We start from the raw sequence: 18,023 nt of genomic DNA on the forward strand, positions 1-18,023 counted from the left end.
AGTGGTCACCCAGAATGACGATCCGCTCTAGTTGCGCATGAACTTTCAAGACTGACTGTCAACATCGCTGCTTTCAGTGAAGTCCACTTCCCAGAGGAAGACAACCTTCAAGAACATGGCACTGGCTACACCCTCTACTGGTCGGGCAAGCCAGAGACTGAGAGACACCTTTCTGGCGTTGGCTTTATGGTCAGGAACTCCATTGCCTCCAAACTTGAAAAATTGCCAACAGGTCACTCTGACTGCTTCATCTCCATGCGCCTCCCACTTCGAACCAAGCAGCATGCCACACTCTTCAGCATGTACGCCCCCACACTTCAAGCGGATCCTGCAGAAAAGGACAAGTTTTACATTGATCTGTGCAACCTCGTACGGAACGCCCCTACAGACAACAAGGTCTTCATCCTTGGCATCTTCAATGCCAGAGTAGGCCAAGATTCAGAAGCCTGGAAAGGAATATTTGGCAAACATGGTGTTGGAAACTGCAACGACAACGGGCGCTTTCTGTTAGAGTATTGTGCTGAGCAGCAACTCACCACCACTAACACCATTTTCCAGCAGAAAGACAGTCCGAAGACAACCTGGATGCATCCTCGGTCCAAGCATTGGCACTTCATAGACTGCATCTTGGTGCGCCAGAGACACCTTCGGGATGTCTTACTCACCCGAGTGATGCCCAGCACAGAGTGTCATACGGACCATTGTCTTGTCCGCTACAAACCTGTCTCCATTTCAAACCCAAGCCAAAGGGAGGAAGTGCTCCAGAGAAGTTTCAGGTTGGCAACCTCCAGTCAGCTGAAGTGAACGCTTACTTTTGGATGAACCTTCAGTCAAGGCTTCAGGATCCCAGTTTTCCCACAGACTCCTCTCCAGAAGGGCTTTGGGAACACCTAAAAACCACCATCCTGCAAACCTCTGAAACAATCCAAGTGTTTTCCACAAAGAAGAACAAGGACTGGTTCGATGAAAACAACCAGGAGATCCAAGAATTGCTGGCGAAGAAGTAATCTGTCCACCAGGCGCACCTCGCTCAGCCGTCTTGTCCTGATAAGAAAGCAGCCTTCCGCCTTTTATGCAGCAACCTCCAGCACAAGTTTCGAGAGATTTAGAACGTGCGGTGGACCAACCTTGCAAAGAGAACTCAGCTTTGTGCAGACACCGGTGACTACAGCGGGTTTTATGAAGCCCTGAGAGCGGTGTACGGCCCTTCGCAGCAGGTCCAGAGTCCCTTGCGCAGTGCAGATGGTCAGGCGCTCTTCACAGACAAGGCGTCCATCCTGAACCAGTGGTCGGAACATTTCCAGACTCTATTCAGCACCAACCGCATGATCCAAGACTCAGCAATTCAGCGCATCCCACAACAGCCAGAGAAAACAAGATTCCAACCCTAGAAGAGACGGTCAAGGCCATAGAGCAGCTGAAAAGTAGCGAGGCAGCGGGAGTTGATGGAATCCCACCTGAGATTTGGAAGCATGGGGGCCCAGCGTTACACACCAAACTCCATGAGTTCTTTGTCTGCTGCTGGGAATAAGGTAAACTACCACAGAACCTCCGTGATGCAGTCATCATCGTCCTGTATAAGAACAAGGGGGAAAAGTCCGACTGCTCCAACTACCGGGGGATAACTCTGCTCTCTATCGCAGGGAAAATCCTCACAAGAGTACTCCTGAACAGATTGGTGCCCATCATTGCAGAAGAACACCTCCCGCAAAGCCAGTGTGGCCTCAGAGCCAACAGGAGCACCACCAACATGGTATTTGTTCTCAGGCAGCTCCAAGAAAAATGTAGGAAACAGAACAAGGGATTGTATGTGTCCTTTGTTGACCTTATCAAAGTGTTCGACACTGTGAGCAGGGAAGGTCTGTGGCAAATTATGGAACGACTGGGATGCCCCCCAAAGTTCCTCAGCATGGTCATCCAGCTACACGAAGATCAGAGTGGCCAAGTCAGACACAACAACGACCTCTCAGAACCCTTCCCAATAGGCAATGGAGTAAAGCAAGGCTGTGTCCTCGCGCCGACTCTCTTCACCATCTTCTTCAGCATGATGCTCGAAAGGGCCACAGAAAACCTTGATGACGAGGACGGTGTCTACATCCGATACCGCACCGATGGCAGCCTGTTCAACCTGAGGCGACTACAGTCCCACACCAAGACATTGGAGCAACTCCTCTGAGAGCTACTCTTCGCTGACGATGCTGCCCTTGTTGCCCACACAGAGACAGCCCTGCAGCGTTTAACATCCTGCTTCGCAGAGGCTGCCGAGCTCTTCGGACTGGAAGTCAGCTTGAAGAAGACAGAAGTTCTCCATTAGCCCGCACCTCAGGAAGATCACCACCCTCTCCGCGTCACCATCGGTGAGGTAGAGCTGAAGACAGTTCACCAGTTCAGCTACCTGGGGTGCACCATCTCGTCAGATGCCAAGATCGACAAAGAGATTGACAGCAGACTGGCAACATTTGGCAGGCTGTACAACAGAGTCTGCAACAACAAGCATCTGAAGAAAGGCAAAAAGATCAGCGTGTACAGAGCCGTGGTACTGACCACCCTCCTGTACGGCTCCGACTCGTGGCTCACCTACCGTCACTACCTACGACTCCTTGAGCATTTCCACCCGCACTGCCTCCGCACCATCCTCAACATCCACTGGAGTGACTTCGTCACCAATATCAAAGTCCTCGAACAGGCGGAGGTCACCAGCATCGAGGCCATGCTGTTGAAGACGCAGCTGCACTGGGCAGGGCACATCTCCAGGATGGAGGATCATCACCTGCCCAAGATTGTGCTGTATGGCGAACTCTCCACTGGCCACCATGACAGAGGGGCACCGAAGAGGTACAAGGACTCTCTGAAGAAATCCCTTGGTGCCTGTCACCAGTGGTCTAATCTAGCCTCCGATCACGAGGCCTGGCGACACGCCATCCACCAGTCTGTCTCCCCCTTAGAGAACGCATGCAGGGCCGGCATTGAGGACAAAAGGAGAAGGAGGAAGAACCGTGACACAGCAGCACCAAACCCAGAACAGAATTTCCTGCAGCTGCTGTGGCCAGACCTGCCTGTCCCGTATTGGCCTCGTCAGCCACCAGCGAGCCTGCAGCAGACGTGGGCAGTCCCCTTCCTAGATCTTCGTTCGCGAAGCCAAGCCAAGCCATGATGATGATGATCTTATGGTGAGGGGAGAAGGACTGGAACAAGTGTCCTCAAGGTATAATGGGTGCGGAAATTGGAGGCACTATTGAGGGGAGGAGGAGGATGAGGGGAGAATGCAGTGAGACCATCTCTTTGTCCCACCACTCAGCATCTCCTGTGATGGCTGATATTCCAGACATCCCCACAGAAAAGGGCCTGTGATATCAGCCACTGGCCATTTAACCCTTCAAGTCCCTTCTATTCACAGATCTAACTACATCCACCCCTGTGCCCCCTGAAACAGACCAGACTATGGCCTGTTCCAAGTTCCTGATCCGTTGACTGTTGCTGTACCCCTCTCTCCCCCCACCCTCGATCCGTTGACTGTTGCTGTACCCCTCTCTCCCCCCACCCTCGATCTGTTGACTGTTGCTGTACCCCTCTCTCCTCCACCCCCCCCCCCAATTGCCGAGGCAGGCAGTCACCTCCAGACCTGGAGTGGCCAAGGCTGGGGTGGGGAGATCTGATAGAGGTTTATAAGATTATGAGGCATAGATAGAGGAGACAGACGGTATCTTTTATCCCAGCGATGAAATGTCTAATACCAGAGGACAAGCATTTAAAGTGAGGGGGGTAAATTCGAAGGAGATGTTTAAAATGCAGAGGGTGGGAGTCTGGAACGCGCTGTCTGGGGTGGTGGTAGAAGCAGATATATTAGAGACTTTTAAGAGACGTTCACATAGACACAAGGATGTGTGGAAATGGATATGGACATTGTGTAGGCAGAAGAGGTTAGTTTAGTTGGGCATTCTATTACTAATATATTGGCTCAGCACAACATTGTGGGCTGAAGGGGCCTGTTCCGTGCTGTACTGTTCTCTGTTGACATGCACAGTGGCTGGTGGCCACGGACACAAACAAGCTCAGGGAGCCTTCATTCTCAAATCATTTTTATTTCTCTTTGGAAATGTACAACGTGTTAAATAACGCGAAGGTTGGAGAGGGGAGAGGGGAGAGGGGAGAGGGGGGTTGTCCGCTCGGGTTTGGGGTGGGGGGTGGACCAGCGGACCAGACCTGATGAGATCAGGAGAAGCGGCCAAGGGTAGATGTGGGACAGTACCCCCTACATTCACGTCTGGGATGCTCGATTTGGGGTGCGGGGGTAGACCAGCGGACCAGACCTGTTGAGATCGGGAGAAGCGGCCAAGGGTAGATGTGGGACAGTACTCCCTACATTCACATCTGGGACGCTCGGTTTGGGGGTTCCACAAATGACCCTCTCCACTGCCCACCCCCCCCCCCCCGATGTCCTCCTCTCCCCCCTCAGCTAGGGATTGGGTGATGAGTACTGAAGAGTAAGGTGGGTGTGGGAGTGGAGATTGGCCAACCCCTCCCAGGGCCCCATTTGGCAATGGATGGGAGGGGGAAGCAACAATGTGTGGGCAGCCCCTCCCCAGAGAACCGGGGGGGGGGGGGTCAGCAAGAGTCCCACAACCTCTCCCTCCCCCCACCTCATGCTAGCACCCACACCACTGTTCAATCACCCTGGGGGTGGGGGTGGGGGAGCACCCAATTCCAGTGACCAAACCTCAGCCAGACACATGGGGTCAGTGCGGTGTCTCTGTACAGGGGGTGGGGTGGGGGGGGGGGTCAGTGGGATTGGGATGGATAACTGAAGGGGGGAAAACACAGGTGGGTAAATCTGTGTGACGATGGACATGGAGGTGGGGGTGAGCCCCGCTCTTGGAGGGGGTACTCAGGGGCAGGAAACCGGTGCCCACTTTGGACAACTCCCCCACGATCACTTCCACCCCCGCTGCCGCCCCTCCCTTGGCGCCGAGCTGGGGTCCGAGCACTGCTGCTGAGACCTGTGAGCAAACACAGAAAAAAAGACAGTTACAGGTAGAACCACCTACCACTCCACACACTTCACGCCCCCTGACACCTGGAATTTCCACCATTCTGCCAGCGTCTTCCACAGTCAACACAAATGCAAAATACTTACTCAGTTCGTCCGCTATTTCATTGTCCCCCGTTACTACCGCTCCAGCATCTCTTTCCAGCGGTCCCACCCTCACCTCTCTTTTACACTTCATGTATCTGAAGAATTTTTTGGCATCTTTTAGCATCAATTCCCCTACTTTGCAAAAACCTATCCAACCTTGTCTTAAATATATTTACTGAGGTAGCCTCCAGTACTTCATTGGCAGAGAATTCCACAGATTCACCACCCTCTGGGAAAAGCAGTTTCTCCTCATCGCTGTCCTAGATCTACTCCCTTGAATCTTGAGGCTATGTCCCCTAGTTCTAGTCTCACCTACCAGTGGAAACAACTTTCCTGCCTCTGTCTCATCTATCCCTTTCATAATGTTATATGTTTCTATAAGATCTCCTCTCATTCTTCTGAATTCCAGCGAATACAGTCCCAGGCGACTCAATTTCTCCTCATAGTCTAATCCCTTCATCTCTGGAATCAACCTGGTGAACCTCCTCTGCACCGCCTCCAAAGCCAGTATATCCTTCCCTGCATGCAAGTAAGGAGACCAGAACTCCAGCTTTTGGACCAACATCATCGCCACCCTGCTTGAATTGGAGTTGAGGTGAATCATGTGACCCTCCCACGCCAATCCAGGAGCCGAGTGGACTCCTCTCCCGAATGGTCTAGGGTTCCTGCAGGAAGCTCACTGCACATCTCCGTTCCCTGATTGTGCTGCATCTTCTTGCCAATGCTCTGGCCAGCGGAAAGGCCTCCTTACCCTGAGCCTATGCCCCCATAACAGGGCTTTCAGGAACTTCCTGAAATGGTGTCGCTTGCTCCCAATTACTTCCAAATCCCTGCCCTTCTTTTCAAGGATGATGCAGACATGGTTCCAACAGAGAGCGAGTCTCTTTCTATGGAAGGCCCGAGTGATGAGACTACCCTCCAGCTCTGGGGAGGTATGCCCAGGCATGCAATTTTTTGCGGAAGTAAATCTTCCCCCTTAGCCAGTTCCTTAACTTCAGATTCATTCACTGCGCACCTCCTCCTTTCCGCATCTGCGATGTGGGGAGGTCTGGTGACCTTGGGCCCTCAGCACCACATCCTCCCTCACGGCTTCTCTACGCCCTTGCTGACTCTCAGAGATAACACTCATCCTCACCCACAGACACAGCCAGGAGAGCTAACTTTTACTCAGCACTCAGGGATGCAGCAATATCACACTGCCCCACACTTCACAGAGTTATCAGCGAAAGGTGGTGGCTCTTTCACTACAAGCTATGGCTCCTGCTACAGAATTTTGGAGCTGCAGCCGGCCATGTTAAAGCCCCAGTCAGTCAGAAATTAAACACCACTGAATTAACTCAGTCACAACACATCAGTCTTTCGAAGAACAGTTCTGGGAAGAGAGAAAGGATAGGACTCTCTTCCAGACAGGCAGGGATTCTGTGTGATGAGGCTCCAGTGCTGACCCTCCCCGTGTGTAGCCCGGCTGCCCCAACATTCCTCCGTCCAAGCGATAGCCCAAGAGTTCAGTCAAAACTCTTCACTCCGTTGTCCCAGGCAGAGTACTCCAGGTGAGAGAGGGTTTACCAATGTTAAGAGCTGGTGAAATCTATCCCAGCTATGGCAAGTCACCAGCCACTGCCCGAGCTCAGACTCAGCAAAACTGGCCTCCTCCGAGAAGAAACTGCTGTAGTCCTCCACCAAAGATTGGACACTTCTCTTCTACACCTCCCTCTCTCCTCGTCACTGCTTTTCAGGGCTTATTCCGAAATAACACTGCTTTTTCCCCAAGTGGTCACACATCACCACCCCTTCCACAGTCGTCAGTGAGAGTGGGGTGGAATTCATGAAAAAGACAGAATAAACTTTTCTCTGGGCTGTGGGGGAAGGGCAGAGCAGAGGATCCCAGCAGAAACGGCAGAGGACTTGATGGGCTAAAGAGCCTCACCCTGCTGATTGATCGTATTGCTCTGCAGACAGAAGTGGGCCTGAAGCGCCACCACGTGGTGATTGCTGTTAGTGCAGGGCAGGCTGCCAGCAGAGATCCCAGATCCCAGAACCTGAGGGTGGAGGCCGGGCACGGAGCAGCAGACCCCGGACTGGGCCCGCAGGAGAACAAAAGATGCTTTAAAGGTTAACTCACAGGTTGAGTTGGTGGTAAGGAAGGCAAATACAATGTTAACATTACATAAAGACAGGATATAATGCAGAGGCTTCATAAAATATTGGTCAGGCTGCACTCGGAGTATTCAGAGTTTTGGGCCCCTTATCTAAGAAAAGACATGCTGGGACTGAACAGCAAGTAGACGAGGTTCATAAGAATGATTCTGGGGATGAAAGAGTTTATGTATGAGGAGCATTTAATGGCTATGGGCCTGTACTGGAGTTTAGAAGAATGAGAGGTAGATTTGAAGTGGAGTTTGATAGGCTCCTGGCTAGTCAGGGCATCAAAGGTTACGGGGAGAAAGCCGGCGAATGGGGTTCAAAGGGATAGTAAATCAGTCATGGTGGATTGGTGGAACAGATTCGATGGGCCAAACAGCCCAATACTGCCCCAATATTTTATGGTAAAATAGAGTAAGTTAAAAGGTCAACACAACATTATGGTTAAGGGTCAGTACTTGCATTCTATGTTCTAGAAACTCTGGTTAAGATTTTCCACCCACAGCTGCCTGCTGTGGACCATCAGCTGAGTGAGGGGAGGGGAAATCAGTAGGTAGTGAAGAGCTGAACACCTTCAGAACAGACCACCCTTCACCCCCCACCCCCCAGCGAGGGACAGGCCATACTTACCCCAGTCACAATATCACACATTTACAGTTATTACAGTCCTGACCACTCTCATCGGGAGGATTCGATTTCCTCACTTTGTGCTGACTGATCTCTCGGACCAAGGTGTAGAAGGCATCCTCCACGCCCTGAAACCAGAGTGCAGACCGTTAGAACTCGAGCTGCAGAAACCACAGGCCAGTTGGGAGAGTGGGCTGGAGAACACAGAGATTCCGCAGATGCTGCAAATCCACAGCAGCTCCCACAAAATGTTGCAGGAGCTCACCAAGTCAGGCAGCATCTCATCTTCACATCACTAATACAAGGGGGCATTGAGGAACGTGTGTGGGGGGAGGAGATGTCAGAGGTAAGCTTTGTATTTACACAGAGGCTGATGGGTGTGTGGAACACACTGCAGGGGGAGGTGGTAGAAGCAAAGGCAGAGACATTAGGGACTTGGGCACATGGATGATAGAAAAATGGAGGGCTATGTAGGAGGGAAGAGTTAGATTGATCCTGGAGGAGGTTAAATGGTTGTGGGCTGAAGACCCTGTACTGTGCTGTGACGTGCCATGTTCCTCCAGCACTGTGTGTGTTCCTCACGTACAAAGTGACGCCTCTTAGGAAGTTAAACTAGGGTTGGATGTACAGTAGATGACAGGCCGTGGTACAGAGCAGAGACAGCTAGAGAGCTACAAGCACATGGTTCCCTGTAAGTGGCTGGTTAAGTGGGGTTGAAACAACAACTTTGCACTCATCGGCAAAGAAACTGATTATTGACTTTGGGAAAGGGAAGTCGAAGGATCACACTCATCAAGGGACCAGCAGTGGAGAGCGTGAGCGGTTTCATTTGCCGGGGTGTCAACATCTCTGGACCCAACATATTGAAGTTCTCGTCACCCCGTTACAGGAAAGGCTATGCAGAATGAGCTGCCGGTGGAAGTGATGGACGCAGATTTACTTTCAACAATTAAGAGAGTAAGGAAAGTGGAGGGGGTGAAAGAAAGATTCAGGATGTTCTCAGGACTAGAGGGTGGAGTCATAAGGAGGGACCAGATGAATTGGGAAACACACAAAATGCTGGAGGAACTCAGCAAGTTAGGGAGCATCCATGGGAAGGAATTGTACACATTATGCGGGTATAGGCAGCGGAAATGTATGCAGGTTTTTTCTATACAGGTTAGGTAAGCCTAGAACTGGAGATTATGGGTTGAGGGTGAAAGGTGAAATATTTAAAGGGAACATGAGGGGGAATTTCTTCACTCAGAGGGTGATGAGTGTGTGGAAGTGGTGGATACGGGTTCAATTTCAACATTTAAGAGGAATTTTGATAGGTACAAGGATGAGAGGAGTTTGGAAGTCTATTACAAGGCTGGCAGGTAGGACACGAGACCAGGTGAGGGGGAAAGTGGGAGAGGGGCTGAAGTCAAAGCTCATCTGCAGATTCTCCTGTGTTTCAGATAAGTGGAGGGCTGTTTTCCTAGGAGTAATGGAAACCGGTCACCTTGTAGAAAATATACAAAATAGACTTTTTAAAATCAGTCCTGATGAGGTGATTCGACCTGAAATGTCAAGGGTACTCTTTTCCATAGATGCTGTCTGACCTGCAGAGTTTCTCCAGCATTTTGTGTGTTGCTTACCCCTCCCACCCCTCCGGTCTCACCTATCACCTGCTAGCTTGCCTTCCTTCCCCTACCCCACCTCCTGCTCTGGCATCTTCCCCCTTCCTCTCCACTCCTGATCAGATTCAGAATTCACATCACTGGCATATGTCATGAAATTTGTTGAATATGTTGTGAAACTTGTAGGGTCTCGGCCCAAAGCATCAACAGTTTACTCATCTCCACAGATGCTGCCTGACCTGCTGAGCTCCTCCAGCATTTTGTGTGAGGCACAGGTTAAAGGTGAGAGGGGAAAGGTTTAAAGGGGCAGTTTCTGGAGACAGAGAGTGGCCTGCCAGTCTGTAATGAAAAGGTATCATCAGTAACAGGCACCAGGAAAGTACAGGACTGTTAAGTAAATAATAATTTGGTTCACTGCCTTCCTCATCCATTTGATTTGTGACTGTGGCTAAGACCAGAGGCCTGAATTATTGGGAGAGGCTGGCCTGGCCTAGCTAGGCCTCTGGTCTTTAGAATGTACAAGAGTGAGGGACGGCCAGATAGGTGTGTCTAAAATTCTGAGAGACAAAGATAAGATTGATCGTAGCAGTATTTTCCCTAGTGTAGAGGAGTCCAAAATGAGGGGGTATAGATTTGGGTGAGGAGGGAAAAGATTTAAAAGGGACTTTTTCCATATAGAGGGTGATTGAGTGAGCTGCCAAAGGAAATGGTTGAGGCAGGTACAAGGTTTATAAGACACCTGGACGGGTACGTGGATAAGAAAGGTTTAGAGGAATATGGGCCAAACACAGGGAAGTGAGAGCAACTCAGGTTGGCATCTTGGTTAGCAGGGATGAGATGAGCCAAAGGGCGTAACTATTATGAGCAGTTTTGGGCCCCTTACTGGAGAGGGTTTAGAACAGAGGTTCCTAACTATTTTTATGCCATGCACCCCTACCATTAACTGAGGAGTCTGTGGACCTCAGGTTGGAACCCCTGGCTTACAGGAAGTTCAAGAGAATGATTCTGAAAATGAAAGGATTAATGTACGAAGAGCACTTGGTGGCTCTGGGGCTGTAATTGATTGGGTTTAGAAGAATGAAGGGGGATCTCATTGAAACCTATTGAATATTGAAAAGCCTCAATAGAGTGGGTGTGGAGAGGATGTTTCCCACAGTGAGAGCACAGACTCAGAATTGCGGAAAGTCTACTTAGAACAGAGATGAGGCGCAATTTCTTTACCAGAGAACGATGAACTTGTTGAACTCACTGTAACAGGAGGCCAAGTCATTGAGTATATTTAAAGCGGAGGTTGATGGGTTCTGGATTGGTCAGGGAGAAAGGTTACAGGGAGAATGGAGTTGAGAGGGATAATAAACCAGCCATGATGAAATGGCAGAGCAGACACAATGGGCTGAATAGCCTAACTCTGCTCCTTAGTCTTGTGGCTCGCTGAAAGTTGGTGTCTGTGGTTGAGAGGAAGGGAAGGAGCCGTCATTTATTTATTTATGTGGAACAGGCCCTTCCGGCCCTTCAAGCCACACCACCCAGCACCCCAGCCATTTAACCCGAGCCTAATCACAGGACAATTTACAATCACCAATTAACCTACTCACCGGTGCATCTGGACTGTGGGAGGAAACCCGAGCACCCGGAGGAAACTCACACAGAAATGTACGTACAAAATTGCTAATGGTAGATGCCAGGTTTGACCTCCAAACCCCAATGTCTCGAGCTTTAATAGCATCTCGCTAACGTAAGCTACTATCAACCCCATTCTCCTGCCTTCTCCCTGTAATCTTTGACGCTCTGACTAATCGAGAGCCTTTCGATACACCCAATGACTTGACCTTCACAGCCGCCTGCGTTGTTCTATTGAAAACGCCACGAGGGTGTCGGAATCTGAGGTGACGCTTGCGGCTTCCCCCACTGTGTAAGTTGTTATCGCAAATATATTTCACTCTATTTTTTGAAGTACACATGATAAATAAGTCTGAATCAGCTGACTCCTACCTGTCTGGTCTTGGCTGAGGTCTCGATATACGGGATTCCATAGCTCCGGGCCAGGTCCTGCGCCTGCCGCGTCTCTACCGTCCGGGATGGGAGGTCACACTTGTTGCCCACCAGGACCATAGGAACATCGTCAGAATCCTTTACCCGCTTGATCTGCTCTCTGCCGGGCCAGGGGGAGAGAGGGACACCTGATGTCAGGTGTAGCGCCCACTGTTACCACGGAAACCGCGAATCCCCTCGGCCTGCTGAGCCTGTGCTGGCCTTTAACAGGGCTCTCCAAAGAGTTGCACTTCCTCCCTCCCTCCCTGCACAGCACTCATTTCAAAATTAATGAAATCTGCGAAATAAAATCTCCTACATTCCTTTATATACTCTTCTAGGAAACACTGAGTGGCCAGTCTAATAGGTACACCCACTTATTAATACAAATAGCTCATCAACCAATCATGAAGCAACAACTCATTGCAGAAAAGCATGCAGACATGGTCAAGAGGTTCAGTTGTTGTTCAGACCAAACATCAGAATGGGGAAGAAATGTGATCTGAGTGACTTTGACCATGGAATCTCAAGGTTGTATAATGAATACATACTTAGATAACAAAAATACTTTGAACGATTGTTGGTGCCAGATGGGGTGATTTGAGTACCTCAGAAACTACAGATCTGGGATTTTCATGCACAGTAGTCTCTAGAGTTTACAGAGAATGGTGCAAAAACCAAAAACCATCTAGTGTGCAGCAGTTCTGTGGCTGAAAACGTCTTGTTAATGAGAGAGGTCAGAGGAGAATGGCCAGACTAGTTCAAGCTGACAGGAAGGTAACAGTAACTCAGATAACCACGTGCTACAAGTGGTGTGCAGAAGAGCATCTCTGAAGGAACAAAATACCTAACTTTGAAGTGGTTGGGCTACAGCAACAGAAGACCACTAATATACATTCTGTGCCTATTTTATTAGCTACAGGGCCAGACCAACCGTCTTGAAGATGCATTCTTTCCAGTAAAAATTTGTGTGTAATTTATGTTTAATTTCAGTTTTTTTGAGAATGCAGCTCATCTGACGCTCTGTGTCTGTGATGCTGCTGCAAGTAAGGTTTTCATTGCACCTGTGCAGACACCAACTTGTGCAGGCAATAACAAACTCAACTTTGGGGAGGGACTTTAGAGGCAACAATGGGGGCACAGCAGTTAGCACAAAACTACTACAGCTTGGGGCAGAATAGAGTTCAATTCCAGTGTCCTCTGTAAGACGTTTGTACTTTACTTCCCACATGTACGTGGGTTTCCTCCAGGAGCTCTGGTTTCCTCTCACATTACAGACGTACCGGTCGGTAGGTTACCGGTCACCAGTCAGTAGGTTAATTGGTCATTGTACACTGCGCCGTGATTAGGCTAGGGTTAACCAGGTGGTTGCTGGGCGGTGTGGCTCGTTGGGCTGGAAGGGCCGGTTTCGTGCTTTATCTCCAACCAATGGAGCACTCACCTGTATTGGTGAATGTCCTCAAACGACTTGGTGTTATTGATGGCAAAGACGCAGAGGAAGCCTTCTCCAGTCCGCATGTACTGGTCTCGCATAGCACTGTACTCTTCTTGGCCAGCAGTGTCCAGAATGTCCAGCAAACACGTCTCTCCATCAATGACAACCTGTTTCCTGTAGGAATCCTGTGGGGGGCGGGGGGGGGAAGAAAAGGGTCATTATCACTGTACGGACATCACCCTGGCCCATGTCCTGTGGGGGGGGGGGGGAAGGGTCACTATCACTGTACAGACATCACCCTGGCCCATGTCCTGTGGGGGGGGGGGGAGGGTCACTATCACTGTACGGACATCACCCTGGCCCATGTCCTGTGGGGGGGGGGGGGGGAGGGTCACTATCACTGTACGGACATCACCACAGCCCATGTCCTGTGGGTGGGGGGGGGGAGGGTCACTATCACTGTACGGACATCACCACAGCCCATATCCTGTGGGGGGAGGGGGGGGGCGGGGGAAGGGTCAGTGTCACTGTCCGGACATCACCCTGGCCCATGTCCTGTGGGGGGGGGGGGGGAAGGGTCACTATCACTGTACGGACATCACCCCAGCCCATGTCCTGTGGGGGGGAGGGGGGGGCGGGGGAAGGGTCAGTGTCACTGTCCGGACATCACCCTGGCCCATGTCCTGTGGGGGGGGGGGGGAAGGGTCACTATCACTGTACGGACATCACCCCGGCCCATGTCCTGTGGGGGGAGGGGGGGGCGGGGGAAGGGTCACTGTCCGGACATCACCCCGGCCCATGTCCTGTGGGGGGAGGGGGGGGGGCAGAGGAAGGGTCACTGTCACTCTCCGGACATCACCCCGGCCCATGTCCTGTGGGGGGGGGGGGGGTGAAGGGTCACTATCACTGTACGGACATCACCCTGGCCCATGTCCTGTGGGGGAGGGGGGAGAAGGGTCACTATCACTGTACGGACATCACCCCGGCCCATGTCCTGTGGGGGGGGGCAGGGGAAGGGTCACTGTCACTGTCCGGACGGCCCATGTCACCTGCACCACCCCAATCCAAGGGCAGAGCCTAGCCGTCATAACTAATTACACCATTTCACCAGTTCATATAAGAGCAAGGATGTAATGCTGAGGTTTTATGAAACATCGGTCAGACCGTACTTGGGAGTTTTGTGGGCAGTTCTGGGTTCCTTATCTAAGAAAGGATGAGCTGGCATTGCAGAGGGTTCAGAGGAGATTCACAAGGATGATTCCAGGAATGAAAGGGTTAATGTAAGAGGAACATTTGATAGTTCTGGTCCTGTACTTACCGGAGTTGAGAAGAATTGGGTGGGGAGGGGACCTCATTGAAACCTTTCAAACACTCAAAGGCCTAGAAAGCAAGGATGTGGAGAGGATTCTTCTCCTCATGGTGGGGGAGTCTAGAACCAGAGGGCACAGCCCCAGAATAGAGGGACATCCATTTAGAACAGAGGTGAGGAAGAATTTCTTTAGCCAGAGGGTGGTGAATCTGTGGAATTCGTTGCCACAGACGGCTGTAGAGGCCAAGTCACTGGGCAATTTAAAGCAGAGTTGCTAAGTTCTTGATTAATCAGGATATCAAAGGTCACAGGGAAAAGGCAGGAGAATGAGTGATAATAAATCAGCTGTGATGGAATGGTGGAGCAGACCCAATGGGCCGAATGGCCTATTTCTGCTCCATTGTTTTCAGCCTTTTTTTATTTCCTGGAATAACAACAAACTCAGAGCAGTAGAGAAACTGTTTACAAATTAAGAAGATGTAACTTGATGTGCCCAATGTGCATTCACAGATAAATGGAGTTACTTGGATAAGCCAGGTTCATGCCCTAGCAGGTACTACCAGTATTCGTGTATGTCTCCCTGACCGCAGGGGCAGGATTTTCCTTCTTCTCTCCAGAGATTAGCTATTTGATTACCAATTCAGGGCCCGTTCCTGTGTTGTACTGTCCCATCTTCTCCATCCCAATCCTTTTCTGCCTTTCTTAAGCCCGTAAGCCCTACAGGGGCATCGGCTGCCGACAGCAGTTCACTAGAGTCTCCTGTCCTGGCTCAGTAGGAGGTTGGACCTGTGGCCTCCGCTTTAGCCACACAAGATTATATGTCTTCTCGGTGAAGATCCTTCCTCTCCCAATAACTAGGTCTTTGGAGCTTCTGTAGACATTCTGTAGTGCTGGGATTTTAACAGAATGGGGTTGCTAGCCCCATGCCCAATCCTCGTCCTTCAGCAGCTTGGCTTGCAAGACTTCGACTTTCACCACATACATGACTTCATAAGTCTTCCAAGTGAAGATCCTTCCTCTCCCTGTAACTGGGTCTTTGGAGCTCCTGTTGACATTCTGCAGAGCTTGGATTTTAAAGGGACGGGGTTGCTAGCCCTATGCTCAACCCTCCTCTTGCAGCTGGGCTCAGGTCCATCCATGGTGATTATTTTCCGCACCTTCCCACACATTTAATATGTAAAGCTTTCCAGTTCTAATGAAAAGGTCATGGGGTGAACAGGTTATCAATACAAAGAATGTGGGGACTTTAGAAAGGGCGCAGAAGAGGTTCACCAATATGCTGCCTGAATTAGAGTGCAGGAACTATAGGAAAAGTTTGGAGAAACTTGGTTGTTTGCTCTGAAGCACCAGGGGCTGAGGGGAGATCTGACAGAGGTTTTTAAGATTATGAGAGGCACAGATGGAGCAGAAAACGATGATCTTATCTCGAGGGTTGGAAAGGCCTACACAAGAGTGCGTGTATTTAAGGCGAAAAGGGGCCTCAAAGGAGGTACTGAGGGCATTTTTGTTCTTAAACACAGAAGGTGGTGGGTGCATGGAACGCAATGCCAGAGCAGGTGGTAACGGCAGGCACATCACAACTATTTCAAACTCAGACAGGCAAGTGGATGTTAGAAATAATGCAGGGCTATGTAGGAGGGGAATGTTAGATTGATCTTAGAATAGGTTAAAAGGCCCCACAAAGACCCACCTCAATCGTGGGGTCATACTCATCCACAAAATGGTTCTGGATGAGTTGGATGGTCAGGGCACTCTTGCCAACGCCACCTGCTCCAACCACCACCAGTTTGTACTCCGTCATCGTCCCAGTCAGCCGTCACCTGGAGGGCCAGAACGATAGGTTAAGGGCCGAACCACTCTTCACACCCTCCTTCAATGCCCTTTACACCCAATCAATGCCCTTCACACCCCCAATCAATACCCTTCACACCCCCCAATCAATACCCTTCACATTCCCATCAATACCCTTCACATTCCCCCCATCAACACCCTTCACACTCCCCCAATCAATACTCTTCACACTCCTCAATCAATACTCTTCACACCCCCTCAATACCCTTCACACTCCCATCAATACCCTTCACACTCCCCCTATCAACACCCTTCACACTCCCCCTATCAATACCCTTCACACTCCCCCTATCAATACCCTTCACATTCCCATCAATGCTCTTCACACTCCCCCCAATCAATACCCTTCACACTCCCCCAATCAATACCCTTCACACTCCCCCTATCAATACCCTTCACATTCCCCCCATCAACACCCTTCACACCCCCCAATCAATACCCTTCACATTCCCCCCATCAACACCCTTCACACCCCCCAATCAATACCCTTCACATTCCCATCAATACCCTTCACACTCCCCCAATCAATACCCTTCACACTCCCCCCAATCAATGCCCTTCACACCCCCCAATCAATACCCTTCACATTCCCATCAATACCCTTCACATTCCCATCAATACCCTTCACACCCCCCAATCAATACCCTTCACATTCCCATCAATACCCTTCACACTCCCCACTCAATGCCCTTCACACTCCCCCAATCAATACCCTTCACACTCCCCAATCAATACCCTTCACACTCCCCCATCAATACCCTTCACACTCCCCCTATCAATACCCTTCACATTCCCATCAATGCTCTTCACACTCCCCCCATCAATACCCTTCACACTCCCCCTATCAATACCCTTCACACTCCCCCTATCAATACCCTTCACACTCCCCCTATCAATACCCTTCACATTCCCATCAATGCTCTTCACACTCCCCCCAATCAATACCCTTCACACTCCCCCAATCAATACCCTTCACATTCCCATCAATACCCTTCACATTCCCATCAATACCCTTCACACCCCCAATCAATACCCTTCACATTCCCATCAATACCCTTCACACTCCCCACTCAATGCCCTTCACACTCCCCCCAATCAATACCCTTCACACCCCCCAATCAATACCCTTCACATTCCCCCCATCAACACCCTTCACACCCCCAATCAATACCCTTCACATTCCCATCAATACCCTTCACATTCCCATCAATACCCTTCACACCCCCAATCAATACCCTTCACATTCCCATCAATACCCTTCACACTCCCCACTCAATGCCCTTCACACTCCCCCCAATCAATACCCTTCACACTCCCCAATCAATACCCTTCACACTCCCCCCAATCAATACCCTTCACATTCCCATCAATACCCTTCACACTCCCCCCAGTCAATACCCTTCACACTCCCCCCAATCAATACCTTCACACTTCCCCAATCAATACCCTTCACACTCCCCCCAATCAATACCCTTCACACTCCCCCCCAATCAATGCCCTGGAGGGACACAGCGATAGGTTAAGAACCGTGCCACTCTTCACAGCCCCTCCCCAGGGCTTGTCCTGCCTCTGAGAACTCCAGGGTAGTCAGGTCACTCCTGGCTGACAGATTCTCCCCTCCCTCCCATTCCCTTTCTGATTGCCCCTGTATCTTACCAACCCTCCATCACTCTACCCACTCACATACCCATCCCATGGTCCTCTCCCCCCACTGCTTCCCTCTACTCTATCAGATCCCACCATTTGTATCTCTGTCACCCGGATCCACCCATCACCTCCCAGCCTCGGTGACTACTCTCACTCCCCATACCCTCGTCTATCATCCCTCCTCACCCAGATCCACCCATCACTTCCCAGCCTCGGTGACTACCCTCACTCCCCATACCCTCGTCT

The 18,023-nt window shown here is 50.6% G+C and overlaps 1 protein-coding gene across 1 annotated transcript in view; it reads right to left on the reverse strand.

Annotated features, from left to right (window-relative positions):
* Positions 1–4,062: 4,062 nt before the first annotated feature.
* LOC140205332 (GTPase HRas) overlaps positions 4,063–18,023 on the reverse strand; it is a 37,584-nt gene continuing 23,623 nt past the window's right edge. Inside the window, exons 2-6 of the mRNA XM_072272917.1 lie at positions 15,970–16,099; positions 12,977–13,155; positions 11,497–11,656; positions 7,907–8,031; positions 4,063–4,997 (exon numbers count right to left, since the gene is read on the reverse strand). Coding sequence (XP_072129018.1) covers positions 7,912–8,031; positions 11,497–11,656; positions 12,977–13,155; positions 15,970–16,080 — 570 coding nt within the window. The 5' untranslated portion in view covers positions 16,081–16,099 and the 3' untranslated portion in view covers positions 4,063–4,997; positions 7,907–7,911. The remainder of the gene's footprint in view (positions 4,998–7,906; positions 8,032–11,496; positions 11,657–12,976; positions 13,156–15,969; positions 16,100–18,023) is intronic.

The sequence above is a fragment of the Mobula birostris genome, chromosome 11 (genome assembly GCF_030028105.1).
Source record: "Mobula birostris isolate sMobBir1 chromosome 11, sMobBir1.hap1, whole genome shotgun sequence".
Classification (NCBI taxonomy): Eukaryota; Metazoa; Chordata; class Chondrichthyes; order Myliobatiformes; family Myliobatidae; genus Mobula; species Mobula birostris.